This window comes from Coturnix japonica, chromosome 18 (genome assembly GCF_054131305.1).
Source record: "Coturnix japonica strain WE chromosome 18, WE-NBRP24, whole genome shotgun sequence".
Classification (NCBI taxonomy): Eukaryota; Metazoa; Chordata; class Aves; order Galliformes; family Phasianidae; genus Coturnix; species Coturnix japonica.
The window spans coordinates 6,155,083-6,176,582 of NC_140680.1; the positions used below are offsets into that span (position 1 = coordinate 6,155,083).

Below are 21,500 nucleotides of genomic sequence, written 5' to 3' on the forward strand. Positions count from 1 at the left end.
TTCATTGGTTTTAATAATGAAGGCCAGAAATCTTTCTTTTATTAATGGTTTTTTTGTAGTGTTTTCCTTTAAAATTCTTTGACAATTTTTTCCCCACGCAAAGTAGGTTGTAGACGAAAAACAACCGATTTGGTCAGTGACTGCTGGAGGAAGGAATTTCCCACACTCCAGCCCCATTTCACTTTCATTTAATTATCATTTTTTTTTTAAAGTACAGTAGCCTTCTCCTTAGATCCTTTCCATCTAATCTCTGATTCAAGGTGCAAATACAAATGGATTGTGTGAAATAGAAAAACGTAAGTTAAGGAGAACAAAACAGAGAGGGGAAAGTAGACAGATAGCGGATTGCCATGCAAAGAAAGATTCTATGGCAGAAGAGGAGACTTGATTCTCCTTAATCAAACCTTTACTTGAACTACAAGTTTCCTTTGCTATTCTTCAGCATTTTCCATGTTTGTTGTGTGCATTTACATAGCTGAACCAGCACTTATACTGCCTAGCAGAGCAACTGCCATTTGATAGGTTGTTTTTTCTCTGCCCACCTTCTTACTTTATTTCTGAAGCTAAATTAAAAACATGTACTTCCTCCAGGATAATCATAGCCCAAGTCTCGCCAGCTCTAAAGCTTGAGTACTTCATCAGTTGTTTTACAACCTGGTCTGACCATTTGATGAACTTACGGTTTTGTAGTCTTTCTAAAAATGAAAATATATAGGAACATTAGAAGAGGAAGCTATGAGGCTATTTCTATCATCCTACTGTTCTCTTAAATCTTCATCATTCTCCCAGTCTCTTAACTTCCTTACCTTTTTCTGAATGTGTAGCTTTACCATGCCCTATCTCCAGCTAATATCAACACGATCTCTCTAGCTTTTTGTTTTAGCAGTGTAGACAAAATTGATACAATTTTTTTTCCTTCCATTCCCATTTTCTTTTTCATCCCAGACAATCTTGAGAGACTTCATGGATTTGTTTGCAGCTGTAGATCAAATGTATAATCTTATACCTCCAAAAAGAGATCCTTTCTTCTCCTTATTCTCTCATACTCTCATTATTGTCCATGCTCTCACTTGAAAAGGTATTCAAACCTACATGAAGGACCAAACATATATTCTGTACGTTGAGTTAGTTTATGCTTTACTTGCTACTTCACTTAGTTTTATTTGTGATTGCTGTGACTTCTGCTTTCTCCTGTCTGCCAGAGGCAGACGTGCGTAGGTCTCATACAATAAATATATCAGTAAATATATCCATTTTTGCTAAGAATCCTAAAAAGCCTCAGCTAATGGCTTCACCTCTTTGTTCTGAAACGTAACAAAAAATCAAAAATCAGTGGCTTCTAATACTGAGAATAGGGTATTATTTTTCTGAAATCCACAGCATCCCATGGAGGCGATGAAAAAAGCAAGTTTTAAAATAGTTTATTTCCCTGGGAAAAAAATGCAAGTAGTTTGTATCACAGGGAAAGAAACCAACTCAAAAACAAAGCTAGAAACTATTTCTGGATTTATGTGTTTGGAAGACAAAACTAAGATGTATTTTACCTTAGGGGACCTTGCGGTGTGCTGTGGTAGATGCTATCTGAGATTTTTGCAGTTATGCTACTTTTAGACAGAACACTATTTGCTGTTAGTGATTATGGTCTCTTTTTCTGGCGTATCTGATTGTGGTCATGTTGCACAGCCAAAGCCAAGCACTTAGTCAAGCCAAATGACTCTGGAAGAAAGAAGTTCTGTGGGTGACTTGTGGCTGACACTCATTGCTGGAGCTCTCCAGCTTGTTCCCCTTAGCTTAGCATTGTGAGGCTGACTGGAAACAATCCGTGGGATGGGCATCAGTAGAAGCTGAACTGTGCTGAAGTGAAACCTTGCGCTGTAGGTTGGTTTTGCCCCTTGCGTGTTTTTAAGTATGTGTTGGACATAGGAGCAGGAAGTGTTTAGATAGCATGGTTCAGCCTTGTGGTTCTGTGGGGACCTTGACTGCCTGAGAAATACTTGAACAAGCATCTAACAATTGGTCTCTTAAAATTTTGGAACTCTAGCCATATTTCCTTGAGACAAACAAAATGATGGTCAAAGTTTGGTGCATTTTTTTTGGTCTTCTGAATTCTGCCTTACATGGAAGTTTCTCAGCTGTAGTTACTTGGCAGCTGTAAATTGCGTTTGCTTTCTGTGGAAAAAATGCAAGAGCGCCTACATTTCCCACATGTATAACCATAAAGGAGAAGACCTGGAAAATATGGAAGTTCTCCCTCCTTGGAGATGTTCAAAAGCCATCTGGACATTGTCCTGAGTAGGTGGCCCCATATGAGCAGGGAGTTAGACCAGATGAACCTAGAGTTCCCTTTCAGCCTCAGCTACTCTGTGTTTCCTATCTTTGTTCAAAAGCATACACCTACTTTCAGTGTTGCCTTATTAAAAGAGAACCACGTCACTGCTATCAGACTGAACCCCCTTGTACTGTGACTGAAGAGTACAGAGTAGTGCTGCAGCCTTCACTCTTGCTCTCTTGTCACACTGGAGCTCACAGCTCCAGGATTTCTGCTGTTCAGATTCCCTTTTGTAAAACGTCATGTTTTAAGATGTAGATATACTGGAGGGTTTCTTTGTTCATCAGGACCTTGGTATATTTCTTAAGAAAATGTAATTTCAGCTTTCCATATATTCAGTTATCCATATCCTTAGCTACTGCTGTCTTAAGGGATTGATGCAGTGATCACTTATAAATGGAAGTCATGATTTGTGAAATCTAGTTTATGAAGAAATACGTAAGAGGATTAGAAGTTATCCATGGGCCCACGACTGACTTGCTTGCTTGCAGGTGGTGCATACTGTGCACATAATGCAGCTGGCAGGCAGTCAGGGTATTCAGCACTCCGAACACTGCTGAGAAGGTGGCCATGTTAACGTTGCCAGTAGAACATAAGGAAATCTTTCTGCATGTAAATTATTTTTCAAAGATCTCTGTATTTAGAAATCTATTCTGAAGGATCATCTGCAGTTAGGCATCTTTTTGTAAGCCTCTTAGAGTTTGGATTAGAAACTTCCAGAAAAAGAAGTATGACTTCAGCACCTCTGTAACTTAACACTGATTAGTTAGAGCAGGACTTGATTCACTGAAGAAAGTACTGTTAGTACTTTAGCCAGACCTTGCTATTTAATCAGTTATCCCTTTGTTTGATCTTAAGATTAGAGGCAATTGCTCCTCAGTTCTGAACAACAAGTCATTTTCTTGGGAATCTGAATGTTGAGTCTGACATGTAGCTACTGTTTAGTAGGCCCAATCTTAACACTCCAAAATGAGTTTTTAAAGCATTCCTACTTAATGAAAAGCTTGAATTAACTGTTAGTTTTTTGCCAGCAAAGTATTGTGGGCAGCATTCATCAAGACAGAGCAAACTCCATTCATAATCCATACAGAAAACTCCAGTATAGTGGATTCCAGGTAATTTCTTTTATGTTCAACATGGTATTGATATATAACATGGCAGCTGAGTGCATTTGCTACTGCTGGATTTTGAAAGTACGTCTCTTTTCCTCATTAGAAGCTTAAGCAGTTTGGGAGTAAAAAATCTGATTTTTGTTTTCAAAGATGAGCCTCAAGTCTTTTTCATCAAATATCAACAACATTCCTGACTTAGTTATTTTCTTGGCAGTGTCTCTACTGGTTTATTGGAGGGACATCCTGTGTCTGGTCCACCCAACCAATTTTAGGTTCTGTGTTCTCCTGAAATTTCCACTTGGCACTAACTTCTTTTTTAATAACTAAAAAGAGAGAAAGGGAATAGAAAAATGCAAAAAACATTTCTTCCGATGTAAGTTATTAGATATCAAATGAGTAATCTCTTATGAGAATAACAGTTCAGTGTTTTTTATTACCAGCAAAGGGAAGAGTTTTATTTCAATTCACCTGGCAAAGTTCACAAATGTGCAACATACTATTTAACCACTCAGATGCATATCATCTCGATGTGCAAGCAGGAAAAGTTTGCTTTGTGGATAAAGGCCAGCTTTGCTCCATCATTCCTTCACTGCAAGTTCTTTCCTTTTCTCGAGAAATACTGTGAATTTCTCAGCAGTATTTTTGCTTTTAGTCCACTCGGCCTTCCATAAAGTTCTCTTGCATCACAGTGAGAATATTTTCTATATTGCTTTATCAGTTATTTCTTGAATATCAAGAATGACAGAACAAAGGATAATCCAGTTGAAACAAAAGAAAATCATAGAGCTCATCAGTTGCAAATTGGTGGATTAGATGCTCTTTTCAGAACTGTAGTTTTACTTAAAGAAGTAAAATACTATTACCATCCAAATCTCTCTTTTAGTCATTAAGGAGAATAGTGTAACTTGGATCCTAGTTTTAAAAGTCTAATGTGGCATGAGATGAATAGCTCTCTTGACATCTCAGAATGGAAAAAAAAAAGAGATGATTATTAAACTTTGTGTTAAAGTCTTCTTTATTGCTCTATTGTTGCCTTGGCTTCATTCTGAGACATGTGGAAGGCTGCAGAAAAGCCTAAGCATGTTTCTTGGCAGTTCTTCATAAGCAGTAAGCCCTGTGAAAAGTGAATATGGAAAGCCCCATGAAATTCAGGATTTTGCTGAAAAAATAAGAACAGAGAAACGCTGAGTGAGATAATAAATGTTTTGTTGTGGCTTTTTAAAAAGCAGTGAGCAGTGCTGGTGAAGGATGCATGGGAAGTTGTTTCAAAGGGGCAAAATACCTTTTCTGTTATACAAGGGGGTCATTTTTTTTTCATTCTTCTAAAGCCTGGAGCGGCAGCAATGGGAGATCCACCTGTCACTGCTCCTTCTGTCAGAACTGTTTGGCTCTAATCTGAAAGTTGCATGTTTGTGGCAAATCACACTACTTCCTTCATCCATTCAGATTGGAGCTCTCATTTCAGAATACAGAGAACAGAGGAAGATGGAAAGATTTACCACATTTAGGAAAGCATTATACTGAAGTTTCTGGTGTTTTAGCATTGTCACATACCTTCCACAAATAGAATTTTGCCTATAATTATTGTCCAGTTCACTTTCAGATTCACATAACTATCCAATGAGAAACTTGGACTAGACCTTTAATTTCTGCTCAGAGAAGCAGTCCTGTGTCACTCCAACAAAGGGAGAGAATCAGATTTTCCTCTGATGCTGGCATTAAAGTGGCCAATGAATATTGCAGTCTCGGGTCTGATGGCAGATTTTTTGGCCCAGTTATTTTCTGAGCAAGTGAAACAGAACGTTTTTGTGTAGCTGGTGCCTTGGATTTTGCTTTCAGAGAGTGCTTTATTTCCTTGGCGTGTTTTCTGCAACATCTAGTGAACTTTGTTGGAGTCTGAAATAATGTATCTAGAATTCACTTCCTGAGATGATGCTGCTCTAGTTGCAAGGCATTCCCAAGTGAGCTCCTTAATGAATGATAGATGGGAAAAATAACAGGAAGAGTCCTTAAACTTTCCAAGTTTTGCATGAACACTGATAAATTTTTTGGATGCAGTGTTTGGTACCAAGCCTGGAATTCTCCTAAATTGTGATAGTGGAGCCTTCAGAATGACACAGTGAGTCATAATATTTGACATTTGGGGAGATTTTTACTGGATCTCTAAGCACTTGTCAAGGCTGTTGAGAAGAATACTGTAAGAAGAATTATTATTTCCTTTGAGAGTTTGTGAAACAGATCTTTTTTTTTTAAAAAAAAAAAAAAAAAAAAAAGCTCATTTCCTCTTCTTCAAAGCAAAAAGAGAAATAGAATTGTGAAAGTCTGTACTGAAGATTTTCAGCAAAAGGATGGTTGAAGGCATCTGTCCACACTGTGTTCAGTTAATAAATGGTCTTCAGAAAATATTTGCCGCTTTAGATCATTGCATTCTTTTAATGTCACCAGCCAGTTACACTTTATTCGTGTTTATTTTCGCATAAGATTTGTGGTGCACTGCTAAGGGACGTGAGATATACCAAGAAGACAAACTGGCCATTCTCCAGGCATTGCATCAAGTTCTGACCAGCTCATGTTCGTGTCTGCCCAAAGGCAGAGGCAGTCACTTTGGCTCTTAATATTTGGGAGCGTTTGTGGGCTGTGAGTTTGGGGATTGCTAAGTAAACAGACCTATCTCCAGTCCTTCTGCCTCAAAAATGTGTCTCAATGGAGACAGTGTGCCTATTGGTAAGAACTGAACATCCCTAGTTGCTTTTGAGGAGTAACGAAGCACAGTGGCAAACCTCAAGTCTGGGGAATGAACTGTTTCCCTAGTTCCCATGGACTCATTGTATTCGATCTTATTGGCATATCCCCTCCCTGAGCTGGATACATTGGTGACATTTGCTCAAGTTTTGTCCATGACTGTTAGAAGACTTGATAGCATTTAACAGCAGTGGTTTCTTGGGATTCCCTGGCTCCAAATGGAATGGAATGTTTGTACAAACAACAAACTCTGCCTACTGAGGATTGCCATATTACACTTCTTCAGTGTTGCCCAACCCAACCCACTAAAAGTCATGAGAATATGTATGGCACATGAATGCAGTGGCTATGTTAGTAGTCACACCTTCTGCCTTCAGGGCTTGCATTCCTGATCCCCTTGCTTATTTTTGCTTGGCAACTCTCAAAAGCAGATATATGTTCCTTGTTTGAAGTTAAAGTTTTTGAGTCATCTTTACAAATTTCATTGTTCTTCCATTCTCATATGAAGAGCCAAATCAAGTCTTGTGTACCAATGTTGTAGTGTATGGAGACTGGATATGTGGGAGAAATAACCTGAAGGGGGGAGCTGAAGGTGTTAACAGTTTCTCATACCTAACTCATATATCTCATAACTCATACCTGCCACTACCAGAGTCCTTCTCAAATCTGTGCTCCCAGTCATCCCTGCCACATCACAAGACTGATAAAAGGTGGTTCTGATTTGCATTTTCCATCTGAATTTTGATCTGTGTGGTTCTCTTGGGTTGTATTTTCATGTGTTTCTCTGTAGCCACTACATTTAGAAATGCAGCTATTATTGAAAATGGAGATTATTCTGAGACAGATAGAGCTGCAGGTTTGTGACAGTACTGCTGAAACATTGCCAGCTCACCAGTGCCACACGTTATCTTTTTTCCCACACTGTCCACATGACCTGTTGCTCGTTCAATGACGTGTATCATGTATAGGCACGCAAAATATGCATAACCTTGAAACCCTACAGATGTGGTCTTCTGATATAGCTGCATGGGGGACTTTGGGACTATAAGTTTTAAGGGTTTCTGTGTTGAGAATACCTGACCTTTGCTTCTCCTGAAAGGCTTTGGGAGATGAGGGGTATGTTTCTGTTGGTTTCTTGGGAAGCCAAACATTTCTGTAGTCTTTGGCTGGATCTCAAGTTCTGGGGTACTGAAGTGTGACCTAATAATTTAGGACTGAGAGAAGGGGGTGTTTAAATAAACTATCTGTTTTTGGACATTCTATTAATTATTAAAATTTAAACAAATCCAGGGAGGTGCCTGGCATGTAGCACATAATACCTAGCTAGAAACAGCTGAGCTGAGCTTATATGTGGGTTTTTTTTTTTCCTAAAAAGACATCATCTCCTGTGAGCACAATAGAGTTAGTGCTTTTCTTATAAATAGTGAATGTTTTATAATTATATGCAGTCGTAAAGCTGGTTCCTATTATTGAGAGTCACAGAGGTTTGGGGGAGGGTTTGTGATTTGTCGTTCTTTTCCAGAATGATGTCTCATCAGCCTCTTTGGCAGAGTAGTGACTGTAGCTTATATGCTTTGGTGTGAAAATGTCACAATCTAATGAGTAACTTCATTCTTGTGTCGCTTTCTTCCTTTGATGTAAGAGGTCAAGAACTGACCATTCAATCATTAGCCTGTCTCCAAGTGGGGTTTTCATGTCAGTGCTTTTTATACCAATCTTTCAGAACTGTGTGATATAATCGGTACAGTCATTGTAGGTCAAAAGAACCCAATTTAATGAAGTCTCATAGGATCTCACATGCAGTATTGTCACTCCCTGCTGAACTACCGAGCTGTCTCCACTTAGGGAGATCTGCCATCACTGAACATCATGGTTGAAGCTCTTCAGGATTGTCCAAATTGTGTTACAGCTTCATTGCTTTTCTTTTGCCGTAGGTGAACTGTGTGATGAGGTGATTAACCACTGCATTCCTGAGCTAAATCCATGCCAGCATGAGTCCAAATGTGTTCCATTTGACAAAGGATCCAGGTGAGTACGTGTACATATTGGTCAGCACACACTGGGTAGATCTGTTGGCTTTGAGTATTGGGAATGACACTGACTGCTTCTCTGTTTTAAATGACGGTGAAACACCTGGTGATTTGTGGTTTGGGCTGTTTCAGGATGTACATGGTAGCAGCATTCATCACTTCTCTGAAGAGGGAATTTCAGAATAATTTAGCAAATAGCTAGACTTCTCAGTTGTCTGTCTCTGTATGGAAAGCTTGTGGAGGAAAAGGTTTTGAATCAAAGCAGTGAGAAAGGAGAACAAATTCAAGAGGTCTTAGTGCAGCTGTGAGCTGTGTTCTGCACTTTCCTCTAAAGCTGTTTTCACAGTCTCAAAGACTCTCATTTTCCCCCTGGGAGGGAAACCTGGAGTTTTGGCAAGGGATACCTTCACATAGCACACCCAGTATGTCTTGGGAGGGGCAGTTGTGCTCTTTGGGCTTCACAGAATCACCAAATCACAGGGGTCGGAAGGGACCTCCAGAGATCATCGATTCCAACCCCCCAGCCAAAGCAGGCTTCCCTACACCAGGTCACACAGGTAGCCTTCCTGGTGGGTCTTGAATATCTCCAGAGAAGGGACTCCACAACCCCCCTGGGCAGCCTGTTCCAGTGCTCCGTCACCCTCACTGTAAAGAAGTTCTTACGCACATTCATGCAGAACTTCCTATGCTCCAGTTGTGGTCCGGAATGGTTTACCCATATTGGAAACATTTTTGTGCTTGCCACTCAAATGCTTTGAGTAAATAAGACACTTTGCTTGCTTGTTTCCTTGCTTGCTTGCTAAAGAAGTGTACTTCACAGCAGGGCCCTTAACTTTTGGGAGAAGCCTAAATAATCATACTCATAAGTATTTCTACTACTGTTTGTTGTGTTTTTCTTCCCACAATTGTTGAGTTGTTCTTCCTACTGTTCAGGGAATGCTAAACAAAATTTCTTTGCTAGTTTGGTCCCATTTTGCTTTTTCACAAGCCAGACTTAAAAGGCGAGGGAGCGTTTCCAGCCTAGCAAGTAGATTTATCCCAGTGTAGCTTTTTTTTGCATGCCTTAGTTGCACCAAACCATTCAGAAATAGCTCAGAAATAGAGCGCTCAGCAGCTGTTGCAGCAATGTGTTGTAGCTGTTGGGTCTCATTCAAAACAACAAGCTCTGGTCCTGTGCTGTCACTGATTCCTTGAGCAGTTTGATCCCCTGACCCACAATTTGCCATATACTTAGTGTGTAATGGGGCAGTGTGAAAGTGCATGCAGAGTGAGACAGACTCATGTGTCAGTCCTCTGCTCTTCTTACAGTGTGGAGAGGTTAATGGCAGGTTCAGTTTGTCCCTGAGCAACCACTGTGCAGCCTGTGCCCTGGGCATGCAGTGGCACACACCAGTGAAGGATGTCACAGCGGCAGAGACTCCAGGCTGTCTGTCTGTCCTCTGATCAGCTCTAGTCAGCCTGCAAGTCTACAGAGGGAGGAAAAGATGACAAAGAGAGAAAAAAATAGGAAGCCAAGTTATATATTCATATGGGGAGGAAAATTTCATCGTGGACTTGCAATAGAAGCTATGAATCACCACTTTAATACAATAGACATTGAGTGCATGCAGATGCAAATCTCCCTGGATAGGCCAACATTTTGAACACCACAAGACACATTTTTAGGCTCTAGGATACTGGGACTGTTGCCATCACAACAAGGCTGTAGCAGAAAACAGGATTTCAGTTGTTTTTGTGTCGGATGGTCACTGAGAAATGAGATAAATGGTCTAATCATGTAGATTGCCCTCCTAGCAGGACTTCAGTATGAAGATTTATTTGCCTTAATCTTTACTGAATCATACTTTTACTAATACACGGACAGTTGCTAGTGCTGTGTGGGAGAGGGGTAGCACCATGTTGCCAATTTTCCCCGAGGACAAGACTTTGTGTTCCTAGAAGGATGCTGGGTGAGGTGCTCCATGGCTGCTCCTCGCAGGCATGCATTTGTGGGAATACAAGAAAAGCTGTTCAGAGCAGCAGCTGTGGAGCAAGATAAACAGCATGCATTTTTTGGTAGGTTCAGCACCCTCAGAGCTCAGAGATGACGGACCCAAAAGACATTTCAGGTTTCTAAAGGGAAAGCCAAGCTTGGAAGCAAATTGGACTATTCCAGTGTGTTCAGCTGAACAAAGCTCTTTGCTTTTTAAGCTAACATTGCAGATGGCTTTCCTCACTTCCAGCCTTCACATATTTACTGTGCTGTTACCAGAGAGGAAGAGGAGCTTTCTGTATACCAGATGAAAAAAACAAAAAACAAACAAACAAAGAAACCACAAAACATTTAACACAATGAAAAGGCTTCAAAAAAAATGACTTCAAGAAAGGAGCATGTTTTTCCATTCACTGTGGTGATGCTGGAGCATGGTATAAATATACTCTATTTTTCTAAAGCTTGGAATTATTACCTGACAGCTTAAAATGCTGATTTAATGCAGCCCTGCAGAGAAAAGTGGTGGTTCTGTCATTACTGAGATAGCCAATACACATCATAAAATTGATGCATGGCAGCTCTGAATAAGGCACTGCACATCGTTCATTATTACATCACTTTATATTAGGACTGCAGGGATCAATAAAAAGCAACAGGATTAAATGCTGCCAATTCACCCCCTTCCACCCAAAGTCTTTTGATTGACATTGTTTGCTTGCAGGTGTGACTGAAACGTTGCCAGAAAGTGCTGCACACTTCTTATAGTTTGGAGAAGTTACACTTGTTACTTTTTCCTCTGTACTGTCATCTCCTTTATTGTAATCACAGTATTCCCTGAACCACCAAGGTGCTCAGACAAACAGAGCTGGAACATCAACCATCCTGTGTCTGCAGAGGGTCATGGTGGAGGCCTTTCCCAGAGGAAGGATGGAAAAGGAAAGCCTGTTCATCTACATGGCGTTACTACTCTGTAGCCCACGAGTTAACAGGCTCTGCCTTCTTTTGTCATTTTTTAGCCAGTCATTATGAGTATGGAGTCTGTGGGTCACATTCTTCTCAGTGCTGGAGCTGTGGCAGCTGTTGATCAGTCATTGCCCCACACAGAGATAACTCACTGCCTTGCCTAGATGAGCTGGGGAGTGGCTGGCAGCCAGAACATACCACTCAGAACCAAATTCCACACAATGACTGTTGCCTGGAAAGGGGAAGCATCTTTTTCCTTGACAGCTCCCATGTGCCCAGTTCCTCTGAAGAGGTTTTTCATGAGGAGCTTCCGCCTGTACCCACCCTGCCAGGCTGCCAGCAGGCAGGAGGAGTGGAAGGGCAGCAGAGTAGATCAATGGCAGAGTGGTTCCTCTGCTGATGCCACCTCCCTTGACTTTATGATTTATGTGAGCTCTTCCAGCTCTCAGTGACAAGCTCACAGATCTAAACAAGGGGCTCTGGCAAGAGCACAGGCCTCTTTTTTATTGCTGAAGTGCAGCTCTTCCCTTGTTTTGGTTTAAGCGATATGCCTTTTGTTTTCCAGATGTGCAGTAAAATCCAGCTGGGAGAACTGAAATGTGCTTTGTGAACTAAAACGTGTTCATGACTAAACATTGTCTACACCATAGACTCAAAAAGAGGCTGTTCAGCTATCCCAGAAAGTCTTTTCCAACTCTGAGACTTTGGGATGCATTTCCTGTTGTCAGGTTATAAATATCCGTGAGGCTTCTAACAGAAATAGTGACATGACCTTCATGTAACAAACCTGATCTAAATGGTAATGCCCCTGAGACTGGAATTGCCCCATAAAGGGCAGGTATGTGCCTTGTCTGAGTGTCCCCATTGTAAGGAGCACACTTCGGAGATAACTTTCATAACTTTTACCAGCTGTAGCAACGCTTAGATCCATGCAGATGGACAGGTGGGGAGCTCACAACTGATGGTCTTTTTCTTTGCATTCACTAAGTTTTATGGTTTGCTCGGAGATTTCTATCATTTGGGAGGTAGAAGCTTACTGTACTCTATGTAGTTGCACAGAGCCAACCTCAAACAGCAGTGTGGAGACAGGCCAAATTGTTTTGTACTCTCACGTCATCGGAGGCATCAGATGCATACCTTGCAGAATACTGAGTCTGTGAGGTTAGGGGAAGTGTTGTCATCTTTAACACCACAGGGAGACCACTATCCCATCACCCTTCTCCACAGACTTGGCTGAGAAAAAAACAGTAGTATGGTCTATCTTTGCTTGGCTGGAACATAAGCAGATTGCAGAACCTCAAATGCAGACAGATGGGAGGCACCTGAGCATTTCTGATGGCAGGAATTGTGCTTGATGCTTCCAGGAATAATAGCTAACACTTTCTGTCTCAAATCAGATTGGTGCTCTGTTGCCTGTGTGTGCTGCTGTTGTGAATGCTGAAACAAGCTATTAACAGCAATCTTCTTGTATTGCAGATGCGAGTGCTTGCCTGGTTACAGTGGCAAACACTGTGAAATAGATGACGATGACTGTGTGGGCCATAAGTGTCGCCATGGAGCCGTCTGCGTAGATGCAGTCAATGGCTACACCTGCGTCTGTCCTCAGGGCTTCAGGTACGTGAGGGACACCTCCTCCTCCTCACTGTCTCTCTTCTGTACATGGCATTGAGGCGCTTTCTTTAATTGCCTTCATCCTCAGAGCTAATCAGCCTCTACATTTGGTATTGATGTGTCATTCCTATGTGAACAGATAACCTGACACTTCCTGTCTTGTAACTGAAATAGATCTTAAGGAGTTAACTGAACAGACAGCATTTGCTTTGCAAACAGCAGTTTGCCTTTTGTGCAGTGCTTTGTCAATTTGCCTGCCTGCCTGCCCCAGCCTTTCCTGGTAAAGCAGTAGGTAATGCAATCACATAAATGATATGGAGATAAGTTTTGCACATGTGAGAGAGAGCAAAGGATAATAACATTATATATATGAACCCTCAGACCTGGCTGGGAGAAAATAAGATTCTGAAGATGTTGTGCCAGTATCTCCGTGCCTGCTGGAAGACAGGCTCAGTATGATTTGGGCTGTAAATTTCCAGTCTCTGACAGCTGCCAATAAATCTGACCTGGAAATCTCACTGTCTGTCAAAGATAAGTGTGCTCCTCCAAATGGATTCACTAATCATTGCCTGAGGCTGGATACTGGTTTCCTTCCAGCTAAACTTTTCCTGTGTTTGAAATACACGCATGAGACAAAGAAGAATACTTGAAAAGATCAGTCTTGACAAAGTCGAAATTACATGAACATTTATAAATGCTTTATTCTGCCTTGTATCTGCAGCTGTCCCCATTCTTCTTGCTTTCATCCTCTCTGGGTGCTTTTTCCCTTTTCAACAAATATTTTTATTGCAAAGTAGATGGACTATTCTGAATAGGTGCTGATATATAACATGCTGTCAACCCATGGTTACACAGAATCAGACTTATTATTTATAGGATACCAGAAATCCTCTTAATTTCAAGTTCATATCTTTTTTAGTATGTCTCATCTGCTTTGATGGCCTTGGGGATTTTGCATGTTGGTGACTGGCAAGGATAACAAAAGTCTATCCTACAGTGGAATTGTAAATGTTCAGTGTTATCTAATTGTTAAGAGAGTTGAGAAATGTGATTGCTAAGCTGTATCAGGAGTCAAGGGTAGCTCAATCCTGTTGTCAGATAGCAGTGACTGGTAGAATTCCACAGGTGCCTTGGCATGTCAGTTCCCAGGCAGTGTTGAACAGGAGGTGTTTGGTTTTTTGGGGGGTAAGACAGTGTCACAAGGTTTGATAGGGGTGTGTTAAGTCAGGACACAGCTGGGCACAGTAGGGATAGGTGGGAGTCTGGTCTGGGTCTTCTGGCAGCTTGGGTTGGCTGTTCTCATAGCAGGGACTTCAGGGGCAGGATCTGGAGCAACCCAACTCTCTCAAATGAGGAGTTTTCATTCCACTGAAGTACTCCAAGAAGCAGTAACATCTTCCTCCACAAAGCTCCTAGGTAACCCGTGACACTCTTCTACTGCATAGACAGTGCTTCATAAACCAGTGTAGACTCGTTTGAGAAAGGTAACCCCACTGCCTTACAACCACAGAGCCAGAAATGACTTGAGGTGTCGTGCTTGCTTTCTTTTTGTGGCACTCCTCCATGGCATCTCTTTAAATTTCCTGTGAGAGTTGAGGGTGTTTTAGGAAGAAAGCAGTAACAAATCTGTCTGTCAAGGTAGAGAATAAGCCAAAGCCCCTAGAGTTCCCATGCAGAACAGTTACTGCTCTTGTTTGATTTCATGTTTAAAATTCTGCTAGCAAAATATGATCTGCTCATTATTCTTCCCATGACTCTGGCCTTTTGTGCTTTGAAGGCCCGCTGCTCTGAAAGGGTTTCTGATGTTTTTTTCCTTTCAAGATTGCAATTGCAAAGATGGTGATTGACAGAGTTCAGACTCCTGATGGCGCAGGGCTATAGATTCAGCTGTTCACAGTGTGCCTCCGGTGCTGTGCTGTACAGCAAGGAGATAACTTTGCAACGCCACAAGGGTTGGTGAGGAGAGAACACAAGGGGATGGTCTGCAGAAGGGAACTAGGAGACCCATGGCTATGATTAATAAAGTTGGTTGGCTAAACTTCAAGAGTCATTTCCCAGCAGTCAGTTTACAGAGTGACCTCCTCCCAGGTATCTGGAGCTTATGCTATTGTCGTAAATGCATAGACCTCTAGCAATTTTATGGTTGTTGCTATGCTGTACATCAAAGCCGCTTGCAGGTTGTTAAAATTTAACATCCTCACACGCCTAAGTAAATAGCACTCTCAGGTAATCCTTAGCAGTGGAGCGCCTCATATGCACAGTTACACACCTCCAATTACAGCCCCAAAAGCAAGAGCACCAACATGCACACACTTACTTTTCCATTTTGGCATTTGCTATTCACTGTTCGTTTGTAGCTGCGCTCCATACCTTATCACTCAGCAACTTTTTGCAATTATATCATACATTTTCTTCCTCCAAAGTTTTCTGTTTCCTATACAGTTTGTTTACCACTCAGTGAAGAAACGATGGTCACGTTCAAGAATTTGTGAACCCATTGGATTAAAGCTGACTTACCAAAGCTGCCCTCTAGCAACCGCCTCACAGTAGTGCTGTCCTGATAAATGCTGCAGTGGTAGGGAATCACATGTTAATGCTGCTGAGCTTGATAGAAAGCACTGTTCCTCCATTGTGTAAATGCTCCTGAGTTCCCCACTGGGACAGTTTGCTGCAAGAAACTCAACTATGATTATTTAAATAAAAGAGATTATACCAGGCAGGGGAAAACTGGCAAAGCTATGCCAGCAAGGCTGTGCTCTGCATTCCTCTGCTACAGGAATAAGTCGTATTAATGATTTATAAAACTATTTTTAATATTTAAAATAGAAAAGGCCTTGACTGACACTTGTTCACTTGTTGCAAACGTAATGTCTGGATCCCAGCAGCAGGACAGCCACACTTGTGGAGCTGAAAGGGTTTCAGGGCAAGGAAAGGCTGCAGAAGAGCCGTATGGGGAGTCTGGGAAGCCTTTCAGACACACTGGCTTCTTGCAACATTTGCTTTCTGTTAGCGGGGGCTGTTGTGGGCTGCATGTATTTTTCATTATTATTATTTTTAACTTCCATGAAATCAGAGTTATAAACACTGTCTTTCCTTCTGCTTTCTAGCTGTCTCTCGCAGACAAAATAAAGCGGCGTTAGGCAGAGCAAGCTTAATGGGCTGGCTTAGCAGGGCTCCTTTCAGCTAGTGGTCTGTCAATTGAATTACACTTCAGGTCAGTGGTGGCAGTCAGCTGTGGGGTCAGCCCTTGTTTGTTCCCATTGTCAGACCTCTAGTTGGCCATCTAGTTGCAAAACTGCATTGCAGAGGGAGATCACCCACCTAATGAAACCAGTCTTCAGACATGGAAGTGCTCCATTCAGCCCAACTGAGTGCCTGGTTGGCAATGTGGATACAGCACTGATACTCTGAACACTATGCTCATCAGCTCTGGTTAGGTCTGGCTGCCAGGCTGGTAGGCAACCAATGTTATAACTAGCTTCAATTGGTAGGAATTGCGTTCTGCCTATCTGTCTTCCTCTGAGGTTGTTACTTTTTCGTGTTCCCTTATTTTCTTGGAAAGGGGGATCCAAGCCATGTCTTGCCACACCTCACAGCACAGTTCTTCCCTCTAGGAGCAGGAAGCTCACAGGGCTCTGCCAAGCAGCAGCAGCACACCATCACAAAGGGAATGTCTCTTAGTCTGTGGCTAGTTCGTAGTTCAGGTGTGTTCAGAAAGTAATGTTCCCAAGAACAAATTTGCTTTGAGAATCATATCAGATGAAGCAAAGAGAACCATTTCCCATGTGCAGTTATTCTCCCAAACTGTACTGCCTTTCCTGTTCCCATTTCCACTGCTCCCTACAGCAGGCTGAACTCTGTTCTGACCCCTAATACCTCTCCAAATACTCCTTGGAGCAAAGCGAATGGGGTTTATTGATTGCCAACAGTCTTGCCTGCCAAATTACCCTTCTGAGATAAGTTGTCTAGATTAATAGATTGGCTTGTCTCTATGCAATAGTTTGCTTTTCTGATAGAGGATATTTACTGCTGACTGTGGTTTGGTGTTGTGCTTGGTTTTTTCCCCCAGTTCTTTGTTAAAAGCATTAGCAATTTGTGACTGAGCCCACTCACAGCTCCAAGCGTCACCCAGGCAGGAGGAGAGGCAGAGCAACTGCACTGCTTCTGGCGCAGTTCAGAGTTTATTCCATCTGTATTTCATTGTGCATTTCACTTTCTTGTGTATGACACAAAGAGAGTTACCCAGAGGCAGACCAGAGGGCAGTGTGGGTTGTGAGAACAGGGGCAGAGAGAGGGTTGGATGCTTATGCTATGCCAGCAGTTCTTTAGATAGGGCCATGGTACTCTGCAAGACTTACACCAGAAGGTATAAAAAGGAAAGCAGCCATCTCCAAGTCCTTCTGTTTCAGAAGCAGCAGGTTCTGGATAAGCAAGATTGCTGTTTTATTTGCTGTTCTTGCACGTCTAGTATTGGTACTATGTTCTGTGGGATTATGGTTTAGGTTTCTGTTCTAATAGCATCTAGGAAAATTGCCTAGAAATTCACTGAACTTCCACATCTCACCTGCTTTACTGGAGAGAAGTGAGGTTTTTGGCACCTTTTGCTTTGTTTTTCTAAGAGTGCTATTATTCCACAAAGTGCTCCCTTGAATGGCAGGAAATTCCTAGTGGGACAAGTGGGATTTCACTGCTCCAAGACTGTGCTGAGGGGTTTTTCACTGAAGGAATGTGTCTGCCACAATCCTCTCCTGGAAAGCTGCCTGTCCCGCTACTATGGAGCATGGAGAGCCGGAGCCCGCAGCCACCCCGCGCCGCTCCCCAGCACCGCCTGACGCTCTCTCCCTGCTCCCCAGGCAGCAATTTTTCATCATTTTGTTGTCTGCACATTTTCAAGCAGTCACAGAACTCAGTGCAGAGAGTTTATGCTCTCTCAACAGCACAAAATGGATTTGTTGGGTTTAGAAGGCACCTTGTAAGGAGAAATGTCGGGGTGCCCCACGAGTGCAGGGTATGTGTGCTGCGAGCGTAGCCGCACTGCAGGGCCTACAGGCTATGGCAGTGCTAGGCAGAGGTTCCCCATTACTTCTTGCAGTTCAGTCTGACTCATGATATCACTGTGAAAGATGACTGCAGCTTTTTACGTTTTTTTCCCTTTTCCCCACTGCTTCTCTGCTGATGTCAATATTTAACTGCAGTTGAGTCATTCCAGTCTATTGTAGAAAGCAAATCACCTGTGAAGTGTGCAGCCTGGGGATGGAGCCAATGCTGCTCCTGGGAGCCTGGGAGCTCAGAAGCTACTATGTGTGGGTTTGGCTTGTATTGTAACGATACGGCCTCTTGTATCATTAAGACCAAACCATAGTGCTTTCCTCCAGGTCTGAATTCAACTTGTGTTCACAAGTGCTCGGACTGGGCACTTGGCTTTCCTACCTCCGACACTGGGAGGTCCTTTCCTTTTCATTTTTCTGGTCTGCAATGTAGCCAACTACAAACTCAGCTAAAATAAAGTTAATAATCCCACTGCTGTCAGAAACAACCAATGCAGGGAAACTGCCCAGAGAACAGCACAGTATTGGTGCCTCTGAGAGTTTTTAGCCATTGCCCATCTGTTGATTTTGTGCTCTCTGGTATGCAGTAAAGCAAGTGAGGAGACTGTAAGAGATGCTAAGAATAGAGGATTTCCCTTTGCATGCCACTTAAAACACCAGCAATAGACTTAAGTCACAAAGCCTAGGACAGGGATTTTTGGCTGAGCAATGCTGCACATTTTGGATAGCAGGGAGAGCAGGTGGGCTGCGCTCAGGTTTGGGTTTAAATGGCTCTGTTTTTGTGGGAACATCTGCGCAGCACAGTGCGGTATTGAAGCTATTTGAGACAGACTGCTGTACCTTGCAGAGCTAGATAACCAGTGCAAAGTGCAGAACGAATTGTTTTCAGTATTTGAATTGGCTCATACAAACCCAGCATGGGGATTTCTGTACAGTGTGATGCTGTACAGCTCTCACACAGTAAAGCTGGCACATGGTAGCTGAATCTTGGAGTTATTATACCACAGTGATATTGTAATATCAGCATCTGAAAATATTTTCTTCCATACAAAAAGTTGGGATAAATGAAGCTGCTTTTTCTTCACCTTACTTTCTACAGTGGGCTTTTCTGTGAAACTCCTCCACCGATGGTTCTGCTGCAGACGAGCCCATGTGATAACTATGAGTGCCAGAACGGGGCCCAGTGCATCGTTGCTCACCAGGAACCCGTCTGCCGCTGCCTTGCTGGCTTTGCTGGGCAGAAGTGTGAGAAGCTCATCACAGTGAACTTTGTTGGGAAAGATTCCTATGTGGAGTTGCCATCAGCCAAAATTCGCCCTCAGGCAAACATTTCTCTCCAGGTACGTCATGCACAGTATCTGTTGCTGGTGCTTTTTCTGAGAAATACTGTATCTGCATCCACAAAGCCTGACAGCTGAAGGCTGGTCTGTTCTCTACTGACTGTCAAAATTTCCCATTTGAATGCAGCAGGACTTGCTAATAACTTGAGTTGACCTTCTTCATATTCATAGAAAGTATGTGATTTTGCTGAAATTCATTGCAATTGAAGGTGATTTTCTAAAATAACAGTTTATTGAGAAATACATTTATTAGTGTCTCACCAAAGTGCAGCTACAGCCCATCATCAGGATTCGAATATATTGCAGCTTTCACTTGAAAACTCTTGCTTCTTTGAGACAAAGGAGCCTTCCAACATGTTTGTGTATGAACCCACTCATTGTCAACAAGACAATGTTCTGTGTATTGTAGCTCATATATATGCTCTATTAAATCACATTTGAATTGCATATATGATTTAGTTGTGATTTTTAATGTAGGTTTATTGTTTCCAATTTAATCATTCTCAAGAAACTTTACCTGGTTATTAATGTTTTGCAGGTAGCAACAGACAAGGACAATGGCATCTTGCTGTACAAAGGAGACAACGATCCTTTGGCTCTGGAGCTGTACCAGGGACATGTGAGACTCATCTATGACACACTGAATTCTCCACCTACCACAGTATATAGGTAAGAATCTAAGTTTTTCCAAGACAGTTTATTTCTGAAAAAAAGATGGAAAGGCTGGATTTTTCTGAGAAATAAGCATGAAAGAAGAATCCTTTATAGTACACCACTGCAGCTCTTTACTGTATGCAACTAGACAGGAAAATCAGATCAAAGCCTTAATTGGAGGCTGCATGGTTAAAATTTGTCTTTTGTAGGTAATGCTGGTGATATTATGTCCGATGGCAAACGCAGAAAATTGTTGTGATTCCTCATTTACTGCATGGATTTAGTATCTGATGGATGTTTTCCTTGAAATAGTTCCATGTAATCTGTTTCTCTGATATTGATATTGAGCATTAACTTTCTGTACTGGGACAGAGCAGTAACTAGGCAAGGGCAGGATGAGAGCATTTCAGAACAGGAGGAGAAGAGCTGAATTCCTCTACAAGGAAGTGTTCTTAGAAGAACTGTATCAGTAGTAACCATGCAAACCGTGAGAGAACACAAGTTACATAGGTAGACTTACAGAGCATTTTCACCTTCAGACACTTGACTTCTGGGGATACCAAATCCACAGTTCTTATTTATTAGTCATGAGAAAAATAAATAAATAAATAAATAGATAGATAAATAAATGTAAAAGCAAAGCCCATGCAACAAGGGAAAGAGAGGCATGCTACTCATGTCTTCCAGTGCAGACCTCTCCCTAGGTTAACTGTCTTCTGATTATTTTTTAGCTGTGGTGCTCCAGTTTATTCTGTGTAAACATGTGGTTGTGTCCACACAAAGCCCATGTAGGTTCATAGCAGTTCCTTTGCAGCATGCATGCAGAGAGATTTCTTAGCCTTCCTCACTCTCTAGGAAAAAACGTTCTTTCAGAGTGAGTATATGGATGGCACTAAGACTGACCATGATTTGCCCTGTACTTCTACTGAAGTTTTCTCAGCACTTGATAAAGCTTCAGTTGACCCAAGCATGGCAGCTGTGAGGAGTTTTCTTTAAGGAGAGCACTGATATACTTAAGAAAACAAGACAATTCTTTATAATAACAAGTTGGATTCAGTGTAGGAATGTCATCAGAAAGAACAATGGTTTGTCCACTGTAGGAATGAAGAAAGTGGTTTCTTAGTGACTTTGACTGGCTTGGACAGGTGTGAAAAATTTCCCTATGTGTGGCTGCTAATCCTAATTGATTTTGTGTTAGAGCAAGACCAAAGTTGTTAAACAGTTTTACACCACTAATTAGAACATAGAAAAGCTTATTGTGTGTGGGCAGCACATGAGGTGACAGAGCAGCGTGGATGCTTGCTCTCTGTTGTCACGGACAGAGTGGCGTGGTGACAGGAGCTGTTGCCACCATCAATGACGCCTTACAGATCTGCTGCCTTCTGGCGAAGCTCCCAGAGATGGCAAGTGGCAGACTCCTCATTATTACTGCGCCCTTCATATTGATCAAGGAGGAGGTCTCCATTCAGACTGACACCTCATTAACATAAGATTAATGGCCTGTTCACTGCATTTTGTACCGTGTGATCTGTTGAGATGGGGAAGTAGCTGCTTAATACGATGCCCTTTCTGAAATGTCACTCTAATCTTTTATTAGTTGAAGGAGTGGAGCAAAATGGGATTAGCATGGAGCTTGATGGGAAAAGATTAGGTCGATTGAGAAAAACTACAGCCAAAGAATGTCAAGGAGGGCCTCTAA

General features: G+C 42.0%; 1 protein-coding gene across 7 annotated transcripts in view; it reads left to right on the plus strand.

Moving 5' to 3' along the window:
- SLIT3 (slit guidance ligand 3) overlaps positions 1-21,500 on the plus strand; it is a 427,176-nt gene that overhangs the window by 388,545 nt on the left and 17,131 nt on the right. For all 7 annotated transcript variants that reach the window (XM_085518791.1, XM_085518790.1, XM_085518786.1 and 4 more), the window contains 4 exons: positions 8,118-8,211; positions 12,625-12,762; positions 18,907-19,147; positions 19,686-19,816. In XM_085518791.1, coding sequence (XP_085374917.1) covers positions 8,118-8,211; positions 12,625-12,762; positions 18,907-19,147; positions 19,686-19,816 — 604 coding nt within the window. The remainder of the gene's footprint in view (positions 1-8,117; positions 8,212-12,624; positions 12,763-18,906; positions 19,148-19,685; positions 19,817-21,500) is intronic.